The 23,518-nt window shown below is 36.0% G+C and overlaps 1 protein-coding gene across 3 annotated transcripts; it reads right to left on the bottom strand.

Annotated features, from left to right (window-relative positions):
* Window positions 1-2,526: 2,526 nt before the first annotated feature.
* Window positions 2,527-11,100, bottom strand: LOC104245147 (coniferyl alcohol acyltransferase-like). Of its 3 annotated transcripts, none has more exons than XM_070167797.1 (4): window positions 10,895-11,100; window positions 6,549-6,923; window positions 5,170-5,345; window positions 2,527-3,665 (listed from the first exon to the last, which is right to left on the bottom strand). In XM_070167797.1, exons 2-4 carry the CDS (start codon window positions 6,802-6,804, stop codon window positions 2,667-2,669), a joined length of 1,431 nt encoding a protein of 476 aa, XP_070023898.1. In that variant the 5' UTR covers window positions 6,805-6,923; window positions 10,895-11,100; the 3' UTR covers window positions 2,527-2,666. The 3 variants fall into 3 exon arrangements, with proteins under 3 accessions (XP_070023898.1, XP_070023899.1, XP_009799016.1); XM_070167798.1 differs by lacking the exon at window positions 10,895-11,100 and adding an exon at window positions 8,913-10,639; XM_009800714.2 differs by lacking the exons at window positions 6,549-6,923; window positions 10,895-11,100 and having other exon boundaries at window positions 5,170-5,839.
* Between the last annotated feature and the right edge of the window lie 12,418 nt (window positions 11,101-23,518).

The following is a 23,518-nucleotide window of genomic DNA, read 5'->3' as shown; positions in this document are numbered from 1 at the left end:
AGGACATGACAACAATATAAACCTGTGCAATTAAATCATATACGAGAAGATAATAATAATAACAGAAGTTTAACAGATAATAACGGGAAGGGGGAACATGCTGAGGGGAATATCAAATTCTGAAAATAATATAGTACAGAAACACAGTAGATATCATGCTTGAACCAACGGAAGAAATTACACAACAATCACGTGCACGACATCACTCTTCGTGTTTTTACTCTCGTCCTTACCATAAGAAACAACTTAAACGACACGGCATCACCCTTCGCGCATTAACTCTCTCATAATCATGGCACGACATCATCCTTCGTGCATTAACACTCACAGAATATGACACGACATCACCTTTCGTGCATTAACACTCACTCACAATATCGTGCACGGCATCACCCTTCGTGTTTTACACTCTTCCTCACCCAAACAATAGAAACAATAACATCCTGGTAAGGGAATCAGCAATAACCAACCTCGTTTCAACATTTAACTTCACAATATAAATCTCAACTTGAGTCAATACTCAACCAATATCCAAAACGGGGAAAAACATAGTAAAACTCGTTTAACATGAAGAATTAACCAGTTAAAGCATGAATAGTACGTATAAAGGAATACAACAGTCACAAGTATAAGACTCACTCGCATGCTATGACCCAACAACAACGTATAGATATTTGTCACCTCACATATACATCATACTCAACAACTAAACACATAGCAAATAAGGCAACAACACTTAATCCCTCAAGCTAAGGCTAGTCATGACACTTACCTCGATTCCACGGCCAAACTCAAGCCTCAAATACCGCTTTTCTTTTAGATTCCACCTCCAATCCACTCGTATCTAGTCACAATTAATTCAATATCAACAATTATTTCTAAGGTAATCAATTGCAATGCATAAATTTAGTTTTCCCAAATTTTTCCCCCAAAAGTCAAAAACAGACCCCGGGCCTGCTTGGTCAAAACTCGATGTTCGGACCAAAACTCATTCACTCATTCGCCCACAAGCCCAAATATATAATTAGTTTCAGAATTTGACCCCAAATCTAGGTCTAAATTCCCAAATTTGTAAAATCCTCAATTCTCCTAAAATCCCTAATTTCTACCCTTAAAGAACAAAATTTTGGGATGAATATTGATGAAATACAATGGGTAATTGAAATAAAGTGGTTTAGAATCATATACCAACACTTTGGGGAAGAACTTGTCTCTTGAAAATCCCCTCTAAGCTTCCTTGGTTTTGAAAATATGAAAGAACGGCCAATTCTCGTTTTTGATTCTATTTTTAAAACACTGGACAGGCCTTCATCGCGTTCGCGAAGCATTGCGGCCAGAAGGGCCTTCGCGTTCGCGATGGTCTTTCCCCCCTAACCATCGCGTTTGCGGGCCTTGGACCGCGTTCACGAAGAACAACTCAGAGATTCCCAGCCCACCTCCTTTTTACTCTACGCGTTCGCTAGAAGCCGATTGCGTTTGCGAAGAGCAGCCCCCCAGTGCTCCCCGTTCGCGACCATGGCTTCGCGTTCGCGAAGAAAAATCCCGTCCCCAGCCCAAGTTGTACTTCGCGTTCGCGAGAGTTGCTTTGCAAACGCGAAGCACAAGGTACCAGCATACCAGAAGCAGCAATACAACAGGTTCTTCTAAGTTCAAAACATCCCGTAGCCTATCCGAAACTCACCCGAGCCCTTAGAGATCTAAACCAAACATGCACACAAGTCTAAAAACATCATACGAACTTGCTCGTGCGATCAAATCGCTAAAATAACACCGAAAACTACGGATTTAGCACCAAAATCAATGAAATCCCCAAGAACACTTAAAGTTTCTATTTTCACGACCGAGGGTCCAAATCACGTCATATAAACTCTGTTTCTCACCAAATTCCACAGACATGACTTAAATACCATAGTAAACCTGTACCGGAATTCGGGACCAAAATACAGGCCCGATACCAACAAGATCAAACATTATTCAATTTCTAAAAAATATTATATTTTCAGTTTAACAATTTCCTTCAAAAATTTATTTCTCGAGCTAAGGACCTCGGAATTCGATTCCAGGCATACGCCCAAGTCCCATATTTTTCTACGGACCCTCCGGGACCGTCAAAACATGGGCCCGAGTCCGTTTACTCAAAATATTGACCGAAATCAACTTAAATTAATTTTTAAAGGCAAAAATTAGCATTTTCTTAAATTTTCACATAAAGGCTTTCCGGAAGCGCGCCCGGACTGCGCGCACAAATCAAGAAGAAAGAAAATAAGGTCTAGAAGGCCTCGGAACCCCGAATCGGGTTCTAAAACACGAGATGGCCTTTTGGGTCATCACAGCGGCATTTTAAACTTCTTTATTATATTTACCTATTAAATTGTTAGTTTTCGTATCTTTGTTTCTTTCTGCAAATTGTTAGGCTTACCTAGTCGTAGAGACTAGATGCTGTCACGACAGTTCACGAAGGGAGAATGGTCGTGACAATTCTTTATATCAAGACACGCTTAATAGTTTTCTCTTAGAGTGTACCCGTTTATTATCATGACCAAATTTTCTTTGTATTGGATAAATTGAAAAGATACACATTTGCAGCTCACATTAACATATAAGATAGCTTGTTTCTCCTTTTCACACACACATTATATAACGAGCTCAATATTTACATAACCACATTACTTCAAGTTGAGATAATCTGCAGTCAGGGGCTTGAACATATTGGCCGCAGAAGCGTCAACCAATTCCAACTGCCATTTCAACATGTGCATATAAACAACCCAATCTCCATTTCCTTTAGGACTCGGCATTGGCATCACATATCCTGCTTTCCCTTCCCATGGAAAATGATACGACCCAAACACTGGCTCTCCCCACCCAAATTCAATCTTCCCCACCGGAAACTGCTGCCCCGACGACACCACCACCGCCACTGCATCTTCATTTGTGGCGTAGATTCTTGCTAAAGCTGGTTCTGGACGATGATCCTCCACCCAATTTATTAACCCAAGAAAATGTTCTTTAGTTTTTGCAGGTTCAAGAAACTCATGAACTGCATTTGCTACCCAACTTAAAGGTTTCTCCTTTAGTTTCTCCACTTTCTTCTCCCCAAATGGGGTGGAAAGAACATTCCCAAAATACCCTTTTAGTACCTTGGCTTGTTCTTCTACTCCGTCGCTCAATCTACTCCTGCCATTAACCACAATCCCAAACCTGAAGTTCTCGTAATTACGAGTACTATTTTCCCCCATCCCATTGGCTATAGTTTTCCATAGGAAAGCACTGAATGTTTCAAGCTTAGTAAACCTGTGGAATTTTGTGCTAATCATGTCGTTATTACAATTATTTGCCAATGATTGGAGGCGGCTGATTTCTTCAGCCTTGACATAGTAAATTCTACTTATAACTTGTTCATCATCATCAATATTTGTGACAGCACGTGTCTCTTGTTTCAGGGCAGAGATAGGTATGTACATGCTGTCTATTACCAAGGGATCGTAGTGGGAGGGACGCCGTGGAGAAAGAAAGGAACGTCGGAAAGATGGGAGCTGAGAGAGTGGTTTGGACTGAGCTATTTCAGCCCATGATACGAGAAACATGTTGGTTGAATAAGCATCAGCAACTCTATGATCAAATGTACAAGCCACCACTATTCCTCCACATTTGAGTTGTGTAGCCTGCATAAATTATAAATTTGTGTCAAGTCGGTAGAGATGAAAATTAATTATCAAAGAATTTTTACTTCATTAAGTCATCTAAAAGATAATTATAAGCTAAGCACGGTTCATAAAAAGTGGCATTAGTAACCTGAAAAATATGGTACAAATATATGCTACAATGGTTTATAGTATAGGAGATAATTAATCGATTTTTTATATATGGATGTTTTAAGTTTAGATTGATTACTATATGCACGTTCTAAATTGAATGTTCAAATTTCTTTCTACCTACATATTGTGATAAATAGAATTTAGACATATCATCCATGCAAAAAATTACATGCGATCCACTTTTACTTTGTTCTATAGTATCTTCTCTATTTTATCTAGAAATGAAACAACAATATTACTCCACATATCCCTCGATAGATTTGAAATGGAGGTCATAAAAAATTAGGTCTCTCTCATGTTAATTTTTATCACCTTTATGTTTTTTGCTATTAAAAAAAACACAAAGAATAGCAGGTAAAAAAGTATACCTAAAGTTCGATTTAATCGGGGAAGACTTTTCCATTGAAGACAACGTTTGCTCAGTATTTTAAATTGAATGTACACTTTCTGGTTTTAGTGTGTACTACCAATATAATGTCTTTGGTTTTGAATACTACTCCCACCGTTTCAATTTATGTGAACTCATTTGACTGGGCACGGAATTTAAGAAAAAAATAAGACTTTTAAACTTGTAGTGTAGAATGAGGTACATATATTTTGTGTGACTATAAATCTTTGCATAAAGGTAAATGATTTCCAAATAAGGAAAGAGGTCATTCTTTGTGACAGGGACTCAGAAATCATAACAAAGTTATATGGACTTATTTAACTATTCTTCATTTACTTTCTGTTTCTTAAAGTAATAAATGAACTACAAAGAATGAAAAAACCTACAGAAAGGCGCCGCTTCATCTACAAACAAACAGTAAATAATTCAGATTTGTGATTCTTCTCTTAAAAGCATTTCTATTAAAACATTCAATTTCAAATAAAGGGAGTACCGAGTACGACGTTTCTGTCATGCATGTCAGCTTTTGAATGAAAATGGCTGTAGACGACTATATATATTAATCCTACAGCCTGTGCGGCAATTGGAAATTTATTACACAACCTACAAAAGAACGCTACATGTATGTGTTTATACATTTTTATATATTTGTGAATTGAGCTGAGAAACCGAGAAAGGGCTTTCAAATTTAGGTCTCCAGATATTTTGGGACGGCAAAAGTGTCCTTTATAGGACTAGTGATTAAGAGATTAACATATACTGAAAGTATAAACAAAAAAGTACATTCTTAAGTCAATGAAAACATAATCACAGAAATTCGTCTACAAAATATAGAATTAAAACCTGAAGAATTACACAAGTTATATGAGTTAAAAATTAAACTTTGTACATGCAATTATGCACAGGTGATAGGACACATGCTACCTGTAAAATAGGAGAAATTTCACAACAAAGAAACAGTACCTGAACGGCTAGTACACCGTGATTCTTCTTTGGTACAAGCTTACCCTCTATGCTTTCATCTGGATTATACAAGTTAATTTCTTTGAGCTCTATATCAGCCCAAGCTTCTGTGAAATTGACTCCGGCATTGTTGCAGAGAATTTCAGGCTCTCCAGCAAGGTTCTGAACTAACTCCCCTGCAAATGCATAATAGGAAACCAAGGTTTCAGCCAAAGAAACCTTTAGAACTTTGACCATTGACCCAAATGAATACTTTGGCATCCCAGAAATAATGGGGTTCTGGTAACAAAAGAAAACCCCAACGTCCATTGGAGGCAAGAGCAAATCAAGATTTGACTGTGGTAGCCAATGCTCTTGCATTGGCAACGATGCTGCCACCACCTCAGTTTTGATCACCTTCACATTGAAGCCCCTTTTGGTACCCATCTCAATTCTAACATGTTTCATTTTGAACTCACAGAACTCGTTGAAAATATGCTTTTGAGGACTAATCCTTACAATGGTGAGTGTGTGCATTAGAGGTAAGTGATGGATGGAATAATACATGCATGGGACAGTTGTATTTATAACGTTCAAACGTAGGTGGGAGATACTACAGAGAACAGGCCATTAGCTAGAAACCAAAATCCTAGCTAACTTACCTAAGATTCCTAGCTAATTTCATTTTAGCTAGGAAAATGACCTTAGCTAAATACCGTAGCTAATATGCTCTTAGCTAAACTTTAGCTAGACAAATATGTTATCCGTTGCTAATATAGCTAGGGATATTTGCTTGGCACTAATCCCTAGCAGTCAGTAGCTAGGGCATGTGGTAGCTAAATTCCAAGCAAACGTTGGTTGGTCATTGTTGATTTTGTTGAAACGTAGCTAGGCTATTAGCTAGGGATTTATTCCATGCTAATATTTGCTACGTCTAGGCTAGCTAAATTCCAAGCAAATTTTATCTGGTCAGCATTGATTACATTAAAACATAGTAGGAATATCCCTAGCTAAACTTGCAAGCATTCTAGCCTTTTTCGATGTTTGCCCGGAATGTTTCCCTAGCTAAATTAGTAGTAGGAATTTTTGTCAAGGTCATTCTATAGCTAATTTGATAAATATCCTAGCCTATATTTGGTTTGGCTTGGGATATTTTCCAGGCTAAATCTAGCTAGGAATAATTCCTATATTATATATGATGAAATACAAATATAATTTTCTACATAATTCAACATAAGACGAAAGTAATTAAATCCATTAATTTGCACGTAAGCATAATCAGTGTACCATTAATCCTAAAACAATAGAGTATATATATGTCTATTGAAAAATAAAACGTATCTTAAATTAAATAATTAATAAATAAACTATACTATTCTAAGATATGTTTGGGGGACAACCAGAGCCATTTGATGGGGGTTGAGAAGTTAAACCAAGCATCTCACGCACAATAGCACGAGCCGCAACTTTTACCTCTTCTTTCATATCCTCTCGAATACCCGCTTCCACTCGTGCCAGCATGTTCTCCATCCGTTGCTCCATTGCACAATCAAGAAGTTGCTGAAATTCGGGTGTTTCAAAAACTTGTTGGGTAGGAACATTTGGAGGATTAGGAGCACTAGATGATGCACAATTAGTGTCCAAAGAATCTGCCATAAGAGAATTTTTGGGACCAACAACATATATTCTTCCTTTTTTTTGCGCCTCCAACCTTCTTCATTCCTTGATGTTGAAGTTTCACCTACCTTCTCCTTAGTAATCTTTGTAAATGTATTCTGAAAAAAAAATATAATTGTTAGTTATCACATAGAATATCAATAGAGCAATTACATTTGTTCTGTAATGAAGGAAACAAACAATGGAAAAATAGTCTTCTGTAACTAAAGAATTAGATGAAGAAATAGACTTCTCTAATTGAAGAAGTAGACAATTAAAAATACATGTATTACTGTTCGTTTAATTGTAGATGGCCATCTGATCAATCATATTTCTTGAGGTACACCAGAGAACGTGCTATAAAATTGTTGAATGTTTCTCAAATTTAGAATGTGCAAAGACTTAAAAGTTTTTCTTAGACATGATAGACAAAAAAACAGCAGGGTAAGATTTAAAAAAAAAAGTACTTATGATATTCTACTACAATAGTGTCCATGAACAATAATTCTTACACTAGTCCTGGAGATACATTCATGGGACAGAAAAGAAGAGCTGCAATAGCATGTCGGCAACAACATAATAGTAATGCAAATAATAAGAATACAACAACAACAAACACAGGAGGGTAGTGCCTACGCAAACCTTATAGAGATAGAGAAGTTGTTTCCGACGGACCCTCGGCTCAAAGAACAATGAAGATAAAGCAACCAAGTAGCAACGAATATTAGCAACAACGTAACATGGTAACGGGCGTGTATATTTAGTTAATACACAGAAAGAAAAACAACAAGTCAAACTTTCCAATCATTGAACAACCGTTGTCCAATGTGATGAATCACACAATAACATACAGATATATAGAAAAGAACTCTAGCTGAATCAGGATAAAGAACAGATCCTCATCAAACTAAAGAGAAAACAATAAGAATACAAAATAGACAAATTATTTACCATTCACTTTTAGTTAAACCACTTTCTCAATTTCAAAAGCGTAAAATTAACAAATATATAAACAAGTTTTTGATATTTTAGGTTCCAACAACTTGAGATGCTTTTTAAAAATATTAAACTGAGAAGAAAAGTAAATTTTTCCCTTACTTCTTTCAGGTTGTCAACAAGCATAGAAAGTCAAGACTATTATTCTCTTAAAAAAGGCTTATCTTCTCTAACTCCTATTTCAAATACTTCAGAGAGCAGGGGAAATGCTTCTCAATTAGTCCATTTTAAGAGGGTGAGTACTCGCTATTCGTAGAGCTTTGGATTCTATCCTCTCCATTTAAGTCTTTTGTTTGATATTGTTCCATTATGCAGTAGTGCACCATCTTCTTGACAATCGTTAGAAAAAAAAAACAGGAAGGTACAATTTGGTAATTTCTATAATCTAGTCAGATCATGGACAAAAATTGAAGCATCAGATAGTTTGTCAACAATCTACAAGAACAACACAACTTTATCATTGTCTTATATTTCTGTAATATATTCATTTTCTTTAGCAGCCTTTATCTGAGATGGGCTGTTCCACTAAATATAAATTCCAGGGTGGTATATAAGTTCCAGTCCCACTAAATATAAGAATAAGGGAATAATAGTTAGGCCGCCTTAATGGAAGTAAAGGGTGCAACTGTGTATTTTCCCTATATATGATGATGCACCTTAATGGAAGTCTTTCTCCAACTGTAAATATTACTCCTTATAGATAGAGCTTTATAAATTGTACGTATACCTTAATTTTCCTTGTAACTATAAGCTGCACCCTATACTATTATGACTAAATTAAGTAGACATGAGGCCAGTGAATTTCCAAGGATGTGATAGAAATTTATGCGGGCAGTACTTTCAGGTTGAAGAGGCAAGCGGGACGAGTTGGTCTGTATGATAATGAGAGTAGTCTCAAAACTGCTAGTCATCCACATATGAAGCAGAGTTTGAACAGAGTAAACCCGGCACATCTCATTGGACACAACTCCTTGTCTTTTTTCGTCAGTGCATCTTAATAATCATATTATATGGGTAGAGCTAATCTATAAAGAAAGCTTATCTACTGCATTAGTGTGAAGCAGATAAAGACTCAACAGGTGTTTTACCGAAGAAATAAGATAAAAACATACCCACATCCTTTCTGACTTATGCATCATTATGCCGAATAATATTTGTGCGCCAATATGGCAATTCCCAGAAAATGCTTTGTTTTGTCCAATTATGTTGATCCCCAAATCCTGGCAACTTATCAGAGGCGCGATCATCGAAAACCTTTGGTAAGTCACGCACTTTGTTCCAAACTTCTTCACTAGACAACCAAGGAGAAGGAGCAGAGTGCTCAACTCTTCCTTTTAAAAATGATTTTTTATCCCTGCGAAATGTATGGCCTATTGGCAAAAATTGACGATGACAATCAAAGAATGAAGCATTTCTTCCATTTTTTAAGTGAAACGCCTTACTTTTTCCCATACAACAAGGGCATGCCAAATGGCCATGGTGCTCCAGCCAGACAACATTCCATAAGCTGGAAAATCGTTGATAGTCCACATAAGTGCAGCTCGCATTTGAAAATTTTGTTTCTTATAAGAGTCATAAGTCTCAACCCCATCAACCCATAATTGCTTCAATTCATCAATAAGAGGTTGTAAGTATAAGTCTATATTATTTCCGGGGCTTTTTGGACTTGGAATGAGAAGACTTAAAAACATGTACGGGCTACTCATACACATTCCGGGTGGAAGATTGTATGGTGTGATGATTACAGACCAACAAGAATAAGGATGAGCCATCTGCCCATATGGACTAAACCCATCAGCTGCAAGTCCAAGCCTAATATTTCGAGGCTCAGCTGCAAAGCCAGGATGGCATTGATCAAACTTTTTCCATGCCTCGCCATCACTTGGATGACTCATTACCCCATGTTCTCGACGAGATTTCCAGTGCCATATCATATGTTCAGCAGCCTTTGTTGACATATATAACCTCTGTAATCTCGGAGTTATAGGAAAGTAACGTAGTACTTTATATGCAACATCTTTTTGCCTTCCATTGCCTTCTTTCTTAGGCTTATAGCGTGGTTGACCACACTTTGGACATTCTAATTTATCTTCATTATCCTTGTAATACAAGATACAACCTGCGTTGCATACATCTATCTTTTCATATCCTAACCCAAGTTTTGCAACCATTTGCTTAGTCCTATAGTAATCGTCGGGTAATTTAGCATCTTCAGGTAAGAGCTCCTTCAGAAAAAGAATAATTTGGTTATAGCAATTTTCACTCATGTTGAACTCAGACTTAATGTTCAGTAGCTTGCAGACCACTGACAACGTAGAATGATTAGTACATCCATTAAACAATGGTTCTTCTGAAGCTTTTAGCATATCAAAAAATCTTGAGCATTTCGATTAGGTGGTTGTTCTTCTTCACCATCCAGATTAAATTCATCACTTTCAAAGTTGAAACTAGGACCAATTGCATCCAAGACCATAGTGTGATACGGATTTACTGTTGTTATGTCAGGACCTATTTCATTTCCTGTATTGCTACAAGGTTGAGGTTTAGAAATTGGTACAAAAGGCTCCCCATGTGATTCCCATTGATAATAATTAGGCATAAAACCATGCTTGTACAGATGTGCTCTAACATCATGAGGTTCAAGACTAATATTTCTACATCTTGAACATGGACACCTTATACTCCCATTAGAAACGAAGTCATATTGCATTAATGCAAACTCTACAAATCCCTGCACACCCTCTATAAACTCAGTGGTGACTCCTTTTCGACTAGGCACTAGTCTATTATACATCCATATACGATCAGCTATAAAGGAACTCATGCTTGCTATCTAACAAACAATGAAAAACACAGACACTATTTTAGTACTTAATAATATATTAATTAGTTCACCAATTTAAGCACAAGACAACACCAAATCTGGAAAAGTACAGAGAAGACAACTATGAGAGGTTGCCTCGGTTTTTCATAGTTAATACTAAATTAAACGACGACAAGAATTTCTGGTGCGAGGAAGGTATTGATAACTCACGATAAATTAAACACTCACAAAAAGACCTATTTGCAGAGATGCTTCAGGAGAAATTCTTACCGGAAGCTTACAAGCGGCAGTGATAACAAGTTGTCTCCTTTCACTAGATTAGAAGATGATAGTTGAGGGTTTAAAGGAATGAAGAGACGTGGAAGAGCGCGCGGCTGTTTAGCGGGCTTTAAGGATATTACTAAAGATTTTAAGAGCCAATGGCCAACCCTAGAAATTTAAGAAAAAGGGGTGACTTGGGATTTAATTAGTTAATTAACTTAGTTGCTTAACCATCTCATGTTTTTATAACTTGATCAATCGTAAAATTTAAACCCTTTGATCGATTCCTCATTAATTTTTTAAATCCTCATTAATATAGATTCCTCATTAATTTTTGATTGGAAAAGAGGCAAAACAATTGTAAAGTATTACTATACATCAGAATTACATATAATCAAGCAAAGAGCGTAAAGTAATGTGTGTATTCATGTTTTTCCTCTTTTAAGACATTGGATATGTCATTAAAGCACTCACAAATTTGAAAGACAGTGATGTTATTTCTTGAGAGGATTGCTAAAAGGATAGTGAATGCTAATAGAAACATTTAATTGTTGAATTGGATAGAATAATGAATAGATGATACTACTATTTAAATTAATTCCAATATGAGTATTTAGAAACACATCCTAATTTCAGTTAATATACAAATAAGTTGACAACACCAATAGACTTGTACATACTAAATTTCAATAGATCACATAAAATTTAGTATATTCTTGTCGGTGATACTATACTATATTGCAAAAAAACAGTAATGAAAGCGAAAAAATAGTGTTGATTTTGATTGCTTAATTTATAAACTATTCCATTGGAATTACGTGAGCCTTTGAGAACCAATTGCCCTGAATAGCTAGAAAGCTAAAGAAAGCAGGAAAAACCAAACGAAGTCTGCCTTTGAGAACCAATTTTCCAGATTGATGAAGTATTATTAATTTTGAGAGTAATCAAAATTATTCAAATCAATATCTTATTATTTCTTCAAATTATAAATTTATTCAAATTAAATTTTACTGTAAAAGTTAACCAAAATCAAGCGAAAATAACTTGTGACAAACAATATTGGAAACGAAGAATCCGAAAAGCACCCACTTTTCCGGCAGAATTGAGGCTATGTTGAATTTGCAGAATATTTTTGTTTGCGTAATATTGTCGAACTCTCCTCTGTTCTTCATTGTTCTCTGAATTTTTTTGTATTAACACCTCCCTTATTATGTCCTTTTATAATATCATGTGATTAGTATAGTGGGGAAGTGGTTATAGTGGGTAAGTGGGGAGGATTTGTGAAGGGATATGTGAAGTAGAGGGTTGAAAACATGGGGAAGTTGAAGGTGGACGACTGGACGTGTATGAAATGGTTGGATGTGAGGAGTTTTGTGTGGGAGTGGGAAATCATGGGGGTAGTGGCAGAGTGTTGTAAACTTGTTGCTGAAAATGGGTGCAAACTAAAAGTTGTTTACTGTATTCGCCAAAGGTATTATTTCCTGAGATTGGTTTACGACACTTGATATGGGCAGTCTTGAAACTACTCTCACCCAATTTGAATAGGTAGATATTTTCTTATATATTTATATTTATATTTTTTAATTATAGATAATTATAAGATATCGATATTTATTAATTCAAATAAAGTAACATATATATATATATATATATATGGTAGTTTTTATATATATATATGGTAGTTTTTTCCGTTATTTATAGATATTTAAATTCAAAAATAATAATCAATAACTAATTATTAACTAAACAACTAATTAGTAACTAATTATGCCATGTGTCATTCTATTGTTCTGTCATTTGGCTTCATGAGGTGCTTTTGTCTTCTACTTTTAATTATAGATATTATTTCTTCAAATTATAAATTTATTCAAATTAAATTTTACTGTAAAAGTTAACCAAAATCAAGCGAAAATAACTTGTGACAAACAATATTGGAAACGAAGAATCCGAAAAGCACTCACTTTTCCGGCAGAATTGAGGCTATGTTGAATTTGCAGAATATTTTTGTTTGCGTAATATTGTCGGACTCTCCTCTGTTCTTCGTTGTTCTCTGAATTTTCTTGTATTAACATCTCCCTTATTATGTCCTTTTATAATATCATGTGATTAGTATAGTGGGTAAGTGGTTATAGTGGGTAAGTGGGGAGGATTTGTTAAGGGATATGTGAAGTAAAGGGTTGAAAACATAGGAAGTTGAAGGTGGACGACTGGACGTGTATGAAATGGTTGGATGTGAGGAGTTTTGTGTGGGAGTGGGAAATCATGGGGGTAGTGGCAGAGTGTTGTAAACTTGTTGCTGAAAATGGGTGCAAACTAAAAGTTGTTTATTGTATTCGCCAAAGGTATTATTTCCTGAGATTGGTTTACGACACTTGATATGGGCAGTCTTGAAACTACTCTCACCCAATTTGAATAGGTAGATATTTTCTTATATATTTTTATTTTTTAATTATAGATAATTATAAGATATCGATATTTATTAATTCAAATAAAGTAACATATATATATATATATATATATATATATATATATATATATATATATATATATATATATATATATATATATATATGGTAGTTTTTTCCGTTATTTATAGATATTTAAATTCAAAAATAACAATCAATAACTAATTATTAACTAAACAACTAATATGTAACTAATTATGCCATGTGTCATTCTATTGTTCTGCCATTTGACTTCATGATGTGCTTTTGTCTTATGCTTTTAATTATAGATAGATTAGGGCTTAATTTTAATTTGCTACAAATTAGCTAAGCCTTTCACGCTAGCTAAGCTGGATTTTTTATACAATTTTCTTTTATTTCTGAATCCCCTAAAAGATTAGCTACAGTTTTGGCAAGGAAACATCCTTAGCTACTTTTTAGCTAGAGATTAGCAACCGCATATATTCCTAGCAAAAAGACAAATTTTCGAAAAAAATAATTAGTGCCAGAATAAGTTTCCCGCTAAAATTTAGCTATAGATTAGCTAGGAGGCTTTCCTTGCTAACACATTGCTAGGGATTTGCAATAAATTGTGTTCCTATCTAACCTATGATTTTTTGGAAAATTAAATTTAGCGCCAAATTGGGATTCTCGCTAAAAATTAGCTATAAATTTGGCTTGGAAAAATCTCTAGCTATGTTTTAGCAAGAAATGATCCCTAGCTAATTCCTATCTATATTATGACTAGATTTTTAATCGAAAAATTTTGCGAAGAAATGTAACTTTTCTAGCTAAATCCCTAGCTAAAGGTGTATATTAGCTAGGGATATGTGTATCCAAGCTAAATTCCGTAGCTAATGTCCTGTTCTCTTGTAGTATATTGTAAAGTTTCTATGAGGTTGTACTAATAGAACTGAGGACAAAGGGTGGTTGAGAGTTTCTAGAGCAAGTTACTATACCACAAAGAAGTCAATGCTTTTGGTAGAATTGTACGATATTGAATCCTTAATAGTTGGCATCCTAATGCTAATATTCCGTCTTCTTCCATCACTTGGTAGGTCACACAATTAAAATACCAGAAAAGCTAAAGATGCTCTTAATATAATACTCTATCCGTTTCAATTTATGTGAATCTATTTCATTTTTAGTCCGTGCCAAAAAGAATAACCCCTTTCCTTATTTGGAAACAATTTACCTTTACACAATGATTTATAGCTGTCACACCTCCTTTTTCCGCCCCCGCGAGGGATGAAAGAGTTTTTCCAATTAAAGGACAATCGAAACGGGATTTGTTTGTTTATTTCAGAGTCGCCACTTGGGAGATTTAGGGTGTCCCAAGTCACCAATTGAATCCTGAATCGAGGAAAAAAATGACTCCATATTACAGTCTGCGAACCAGAAATCCGGATAAGTAATTCTGTTAACCCGGGAGAAGGTATTAGGCATTCTCAAGTTCCGTGGTTCTAGCACGGTCGCTCAACTGTCATATTCGGCTTGTTTATCTGATTTTATACAATTATGAGCTCATGTGCAAGTTTTAACTCTTTACCGCTTTTATTATTATATTTTAAAAGAATGTGAACATATTGCAACATTGTGAAAATGTATCTCGAACCGCGTCACAATCAATGTACCCGTGGTCGTCGACACACTTTGACTCCGTTGAGATTTGGATTTGGGTCACATAAATGTGCACCCGAGTTTAAGAAAATTAAATTATTAAAGGCGCGCCTAAAGCGACTAGCGTATCATTTACTTTGGGTAGGGCCGTGAAATTTTGCTAAACGGTCCATCCCGAAGTCTAAGCAATTTTAAAGCAAATATTTACTGAGGGCCCCGCAATTTTGTATTTTTTATTCGGCGAGGCTCATCTCATTCTTATTTTTTTAAAAGGAATTTGCAACGTCATGGACACGCATCTCGAACCACGTCACAATCAATGTACCCGTGATTAGAGACACATTTCGACTCCGCTGAGATTTGGATTTGTATCACATAAATGTGCACCCGAGTTTAAGAAAGTAAGATTAATTAAGACGCGTCCTAAAGAAACTAGCGTGTTGTTATTTTGAGTAAGGTCGCGGAGTTCGCTAAGCGGACTATCCCGAGTTCTAAGTAATTAACACATACATTTTTGTGAGGGCCCCGCAATTTGCATTTTTATTTGGCGAGGCTCGTCTCATTTTTTATTTTTTTTAGATAATCTTAGAATGACTACATTTTTTCTATTAAGTTTAGTCTCTAAAATAAAGAAAGAAAATCCTAATTAATTAGGAGTTAGAAAAATTAAGAACATGTAACATACTAATTGCTAGATTAGGACCAATATTAAATGAAAGAATTTTAAAGAAAAAAATCGAAATTATAAATAAAATAAGAAATTCGACAACTAATATTCAAAAGAAATCAAATATAGCTAGATTGAAGCTCGCATTGTTATATATAAAAAACAACTATTGGAATTAATTATTCATAACCATTTGAAACTAGATTTAACCACAATTACTAAAGTGTATTAGAAAGATTATTAAACTTAAACATTATCTAGTCTTGTTTGGCTTTAACTAAATTTAACTATCCCTTCATAATTGACCTACTGTTGACCATATTAAAACTTTCATAGCTAGTGAATTAACCCATTTTGCCAAGCTGATTCACTAAAGACCAACTTATGTTATTTTTCTCTTATTCCAATTATTAAACAGTAATACATGAAATAGCCTAAATACAATCAGTAAAAGAAACGAAGAAAAAAGCGAAATTAAAACTTCAAAGTTCCATTCTTCATGTATTCATGCTTCACATTTTTCAGCTTGCAATAGCTAGTATTACAGTCATGTACCTGGTATTTGAATACAAGGAAAGGAAGAATAGGATCAGCAGTAGTAGAAACAACGCAGCAACAACAAACAACCAGCAGTCAGAAAAACCCAGCAGTAGACTTGAAAACCAAACAGAAATTCCAGCAACCACTCAATAAAACAATAACAAAGGACCAACAGTTAACTCAAGAAGCCAATTGAAAATCCCGGAAGCAAACAGTAGGCAGAGATCACACTCAGGAATACACGGAAATAGTATTCAGATATTTTAAAAATCTTCTTCTTCAAGATTAAAAGTATGTTCTTATCTCCTCTTTAGTTCTGAAATTTTTATCTCTCCCAAAATTCTCCCCCCTTTTTTTTAAGTGTCAAATGAGTCCTCTTATACCTCAAGCAAGACTACCTTTTCTTTTTACCTCTTTTACTTTTTTAACCCAATATTCTTTACTATGTGCACCCTTTAACTTTTTATTATTAGCTACACTTTTACTTTAGTAAAAGTAGTCAACGTGGGGCCCCCATGTTCCCTCTTTTTGAAAAGAAGACATCATTATCAACCTTTTCCTTTTTGCTTTTATTATTATGTCTTGTCCTCCACCATAATTAAATAATCCGTAATTGGTTAATTCCCGTTTTATTCCTAAAACTACTGTTACGCCCTAATTCAAAATCTGTTCAAACTTCAGAATTATCTAAGAACCTAAAATTAAATTATCAGCTATAACCAATCTCTAATCTAGTTCAATCAATTAATTCAAACTTAAACGATGAACAACAAATCAACAATCGGAATTATTTTGACTGAACGATATTTTTAACAACACATATATTTTCAGATTCAATAATATTAACAAATTGAACATAACAAATAAGTAGATTTGAATTTCTAAATTCAATAATCATTTGAACTTTAAACTAAATCCAACAACACTACAACCAAGATGAATATTCAAATTAAATCAAGAATTAAAACATACACATTAAATCACCGGATTAAGAATGAACTTCAAACAAAAGATGAACACGAATTTAATCTAAACTAATCAACAAAGATGGATGATTCAAGCGATTAAACTAACATATTTCTATATTACAACTAAATTCTTTTAAAACGAATAAAAACAAACCGAAGAAGAAATAATTATTTCAATTTCAACTTAAATCTAACAACATTAAAATTAAATTAACCATTTCTTTTTTTTTTTTAAATTAAACTAAAATTAAACTAACAATTTCTTTTACATTAAAAATAAACTAACAATTTCAATTTGAATCTAACAACATTAAAATTAAACTAACAATTTCTTTTACAAATTAAACTAAAATTAAACTAACAATTTCTTTTACATTAAAATTAAACTAACAATTTCAATTTGACTCTAACAATATTAAAATTAAGCTAACAATAAAATTAACATGAAACAAACTGAAAAATAATTAATTAAATTTCAATTTGATTCTAACAACATTAAAAATTAAACTAACAATTTCTTTTACAAAAACAAATAAAAACACATGAAATGAACTGAAAAACAATTAATTAAATTTCAATTCGAATCTAACAAACGTTAAAATTAAACTAACAATTTCTTTTACAAATTAAACTAACAATTTCAATTTGAATCTAACAACATTAAAATAAAACTAACAATTTCTTTTACAAAAATAAATAAAAACACATGAAATAAACTGAAAAACTAATTAATTAAGCGATAAACACGAACAAAACAAGAATCAAACATTTATCGATTTTTAAATCCGAGAATATCAAAACAAAAATACGGACAAAATGAAACTCAAGCCAACTAACCGGACCGAAGCGAGGACGAACTCGAACGAAAACAAATCTGCCCGGAAACAATTATCGCGCCAAAATATCTTGACGCCGAAGACGACCACGAACGGACGACCAAAGAAGATGGTCATTTGGTATCGTTCGAAAACGAGGCAGTGGCAGCCCGTCACAAGAAGATGGACGGAGCAGAAGGTAGCAACACCCTGGAGAAACAGCGGTTGCTGCTGCTGCGTCGCCTGGAGGTCGACTGGGCATTGTCGTGGTGGAGCTTGGTGTTGAAGGACTGTGGTCGCTTGGTTGAAGGCGATAAACGTGAAGACGCAGCAACGCCGCAGCTCAGCTGGACGTGAAGCAGAAGACACAACAACCAGCAGCCATGGGAGCTTAGGCTCGAGCTCGACAGAGACGAAGAAGACGACGCAGCAGTGACGGGGTCTGTTTGGACGCAGCAGAAGCAACAATGGTGAAGTAGAAGAAGTAGGAGTCGCAGCGGCGAGCTGGGATTGTTTCGTGGTTGCTCGTTGACGATGGGTTGTTCGACGACTAGCGAAGGGTGGTCGATGGAGGTGTTGTGCGCGTGTGTGAAGGTGAGCAGCCATGGTTGGCTAGGGCAGCCATTGATGGCTTGTTTGGAGCTTGAAGAAGAAGAAAGAAGAAGAGGGGGTGGCGGATGGGGTAGTGTTTTAGGTTTAGGGTTTTTTTTGTTTGTTTTGTTTTGTGAAATGAAAAAGGGGTTTGGGTCTTTTGGGTTATGGACTGGGTCGACCCAGTTCGAAATGGACTGGGTCGTTTGGGAAGATTGGGTCTTTTTGGGCCTGTGGTTTAAAATTGAAGAAGAGGCCTAATTCCGATTTTCTTTTATATTCTTGCTCTCTTTTCTTTTACTTCCTAATTAATAAAACTAAAATTCTAAAATAACTTATAAACTAAATTAACCTATAAAAAAATACTAATTAATTCCAAATAACTATTATCGCACATTTAAATAGCAATTAACGATAAAATCTCACAATTTAGACGTTAAATGCTAAAAATGCAATGTACATTATTATTATTTTTTCTTCTGATTTTCTCATTTTGTAAAACAAACTCAAATAAATACTAAATGAAAATGCGACATATTTTATATTTTTATTAATTTAAACAAATAAACATTCACAGACAAAAATACAAATAATTATACAAAAATACCACAAAAATACAAACATTGTACACAAAGGAAAATTGTTTTATTTTGAATTTTTGGGAGTGATTCTCATATAGGGCGAAAATCACGTGCTCACAGCTGCCCCTCTTTGTCCGAAAACACGAAGGGTTTTCGTGCAAAGATAAAGTGAGCGGATACGAGCGATTTTTGCCCGTTTGAGTACTCCGTGTGAAGCATTTTTTGAAAGATTTGACCGAACCTTTGCTTTAGAGGTTTCCTACATATCCTGGGCTAAACAGGAATCAGGTCAATGTAGTTCGGGAAGTTTTGGTAGCTGGGACTACCATGGGACTGCAATGTTACTGATGCTACATGTTGTTGCTACTGCTTTTCGATCTCCTTATTACACCGTGCCAAAAGAAAATAAGAAGCTACACTAAGCTAGGAATTACAAAATCTTATCTGTCTTCCCCTTGCTCTGGTTGCCTTACTTTCTTGTCGGCTTGTGTTTCCTCTGGTGCCTTTTTTCGAAAACTGCTGGGGATGACACTGGCCTTTTGCCTTTTTGAACATAAATATTATTATTCTGTTCTGTCTGCTGGGGACACCGCTTCCTACATTAAAGCTTGTTATGCTGGGGATCTTTATTGTACTCCCCCTCATTACTGACTTCTATTTGATCTTGAAATGTACTCCTATGTTCTGCAGGCGGGCTCCTGACTTCAACAACTTCCTCAAAATTATTCAGCCTCCATTCTCCAGGCGGGCTCCTGACTTCAACAACTTTCTCAAAATAATTCAGCCTCCATTCTCCAGGCAGGCTCCTGACTTCTCCAACTTTCAAAATAATTCAGCTCCATTCTCCAGGCGGGCTCCTGACTTCTTCAACTTCGAAAAATATATCAGCCTCCATTCTCCAGGCGGGCTCCTGACTTTAACAACTTTCTCAAAATAATTCAGCCTCCATTCTCCAGGCGAGCTCCTGACTTCAACAACTTTCTCAAAATAATCCAGCCTTCATTCTCCAGGCGGGCTCCTGACTTCTCCAACTTTCAAAATAATTCAGCTTCCATTTTCCAAGCGGGCTCCTGACTTCTTCAACTTCGAAAAATAAATCAGCCTCCATTCTCCAGGCGGGCTCCTGACTTCAATAACTTTCTCAAAATAATTCAGCCTCCATTCTTCAGGCGGGCTCCTGACTTCTTCAACTTCGAAAAATAAATCAGCCTCCATTCTCCAGGCGAGCTCCTGACTTTAACAATTTTCAAAATAATTCAGCCTCCATTCTCCAGGCGGACTCCTGATTTCTTCAACTTTGAAAAATAAATCAGCCTCCATTCTCCAGGCGGGCTCTTGACTTCAACAACTTTTTTGAAATAATTCAGCCTCCATTCTCCAGGCGAGCTCCTGACTTCTTCAACTTCGAAAAAATAAATCAGCCTCCATTCTCCAGGCGGGCTCCTGACTTCAACAACTTTCTCAAAATAATTCAGCCTCCATTCTCCAGGCGGGCTCCTGACTTCAACAACTTCGAAAAATAAATCAGCCTCCATTCTCCAGGCGGGCTCCTGACTTCAACAACTTTCTCAAAATAATTCAGCCTCCATTCTCCAGGCGGGCTCCTGACTTCTTCAACTTCGAAAAATTAAATCAGCCTCCATTCTCCAGGTGGGCTCCTGACTTCAACAACTTCGAAAAAAATAAATCAGCCTCCATTCTCCAGGCGGGCTCCTGACTTCTTCAACATTGAAAAATAAATCAGCCTCCATTCTCTAGGCGGGCTCCTGACTTCTTCAACTTCAAAAAATAAATCAGCCTCCATTCTCCAGGCGGGCTCCTAACTTCAACAACTTTCTCAAAACTGGTGTTTTATTCCTCTGAAAATTGCTGGGGATAACACCGATATTTTATTTCATCAATGTGTCATTTTCCTTCTTCAAAGACTATTTCCTTTAAAGCTGGTGCTTTCACTTCCCTGAAACCTGCCGGGAATAACACTGCTGGGGAATTATCTTTCTCCTTTTAACAATGGTGAGGATGATACTGATTATCTTGCTTCTTCCAAGATTGTTTTTTTCTTAAAACTTGTTTCTCCCTTCTCGTATACTGCTGGGGGATTTTTCTTCCTTCAACACTTGTGTTATCTTCTCTCTTTCCCAAATGACTATCTGATTTTAAGAAAATTTTCGTAATGAGAGAAAATATTCTGCCCCAGTTTGATAATCTTCTTTGTGACCCTGTCTTCCTGCGGTCAATAATATTTCCTTGCCCTATTTCAAATCAAAGAAAAATTTGTTAGTTTAAAACGGGGCGAGTGGTCATGCCACTTCTGCTGGGGATGATTTTTCCCTTTTCTTTTACCTGCTTTGCTATAAACTTGCTGGGGAGAATATTGATTGTTGGGGCTGGTATTCCTGCTGGGGATGGTTTTCGTTTCTCTTCCTTCTCCGCTCCGTGTTGTCCGACCATTGTGGAGCTTGGTCGAAAATCTGTCGGAGTTGTTCCTGTATCTCGCAAATCTGCTGGGGATCATCTTGGAATTTTGATCCATAACTTCCCTTGGAAATTTGGGCCTCTTAGTATCTAAACCCATTCATCATTTGGTCTTGTGACAAACTTCTTTTCGCTTTGTCACCTTATCTTTGGATTTTGCTTTGCACCATTTTGGCAACTGGTAGTAAGCTCTGAAAATCCTTTTCAACAATAAAATACTGGGGAAGTAAAGTCTTTTAAACCAAGAAATGAAAAGGTGATAATTTTAAAAGATATAAAAAGAAGAAGTTTTTCTGAACAAATGCTGGGAAAAAGGAAAGGAAAGAACTTATCTGAATGATATAACCAATCCCAACGATCATGTCGTGCATTCCGGATTGATCAACCCAGTCTATTCGTACCAATCAATCTTTCGTATGGCCTCATCTCGCTGGGGATAAATAAATACTCAACTTTTGCCAAATGTGGACCTTTTCCGCCAATCTTGCCTTGTCGCCTCATAGTGCCCTTCGAGGGGTTTTCACTAATAAAACTCTCTCATTTCTCTCAACTCTCGTCGCCTCATGGTGCCTGTGAAGGTTTTCACTGATAAGACTCTCTCATTTTATTTTATTTTTCAGCTGGGGATTGATGCGTTGTCGATATGACGCTCTTTGTTGGGGATTCTTTTGGCTATCAATTCATTTCCAGTTTATGATCCTCTTCTCTGCTGGGGATCAGAGTGTTGTTCCAGACTTCCACGTGCATGAACTTGGCACTTCTTGGATACTGATCGGGAGGTCTTTTTTGGACATCAATATGGTTTTTTGTGTATGGCTAAAAAGAAAAGGGGTATCCAAAGTTTAAAATAATTTGGAGGGGTGAAACAGTACAACTCTTGGAATCAAACTTTCTTTTCACAACTTCTGCCCCAGTTCTTCTTGCTTGGGGATATTTATTTTTTGGTTACACTATGACCGAGCCGTGAGGCGCCTACGTATCCTTCTTTGAGGAATCAGGTCAAACGTAGTTCCCACTTCCTTTGTTTTTCTTATGATTTTTCTTTTGTCTTTATTATTGTTTTTCTCTCTTTTTTCCCTTTTTTTTAATTACTAACTCCAAAAGAGGGATATGAAAAAATAAATAAGGCTCAAAAGGGTAAGCAAAGGTTAAAGTGTTTGGATAGAAGAAAGAATTGCCTCCGTCATTTCATTTTCCGATAAATGCCAACCACAAACAAATGACAATTACAACTAAAAGAGATCATACATAATATCTCTTAACTGCGTCGAAATTGATAGCCATGTCGACGCATTTCCCTTCGATATCTGTTAAACATAAAGCACCATCGGACAACACTCTGGTTACAATGAATGGTCCTTGCCAATTTGGGGCGAACTTGCCCTTTGCTTCTGCTTGGTGTGGCAGGATTCGTTTCAATACTTGTTGCCCCATTTCAAATTTTCTGGGACGCACCCTCTTGTTGTAGTCTCTTGCCATTCTCCTTTGATATAACTGGCCATGACACACAACTGCCAATCTCTTTTCATCAATCAAGCTCAACTGTTCCAAACGGGTTTTGACCCACTCATCATCATCAATCTCAGCCTCGGCGACAATCCGAAGGGATGGAATTTCCACTTCTACCGGTATTACTGCTTCAGTTCCATATACCAACAAATAAGGGGTTGCACCTACTGAAGTCCGGACGGTAGTGCGATAATCCAACAATGCAAATGGTAATTTTTCATGCCATTGCCTGGATCCTTCTACCATCTTCCTCAGTATCTTCTTGATGTTCTTGTTGGCTGCTTCAACAGCTCCATTCGCCTTGGGACGATATGGTGTGGAGTTACGGTGTGTAATCTTAAACTGTTCACATACTTCTCTCATCAAATTGCTATTAAGATTAGCACCATTGTCCGTGATTATCACTTTCAGGATTCCAAATCT

The sequence above is a fragment of the Nicotiana sylvestris genome, chromosome 2, assembly GCF_000393655.2.
Source record: "Nicotiana sylvestris chromosome 2, ASM39365v2, whole genome shotgun sequence".
Classification (NCBI taxonomy): Eukaryota; Viridiplantae; Streptophyta; class Magnoliopsida; order Solanales; family Solanaceae; genus Nicotiana; species Nicotiana sylvestris.
Note: the sequence above shows the minus strand (reverse complement) of the source record. Positions and strands in the feature narration are given on the sequence as shown.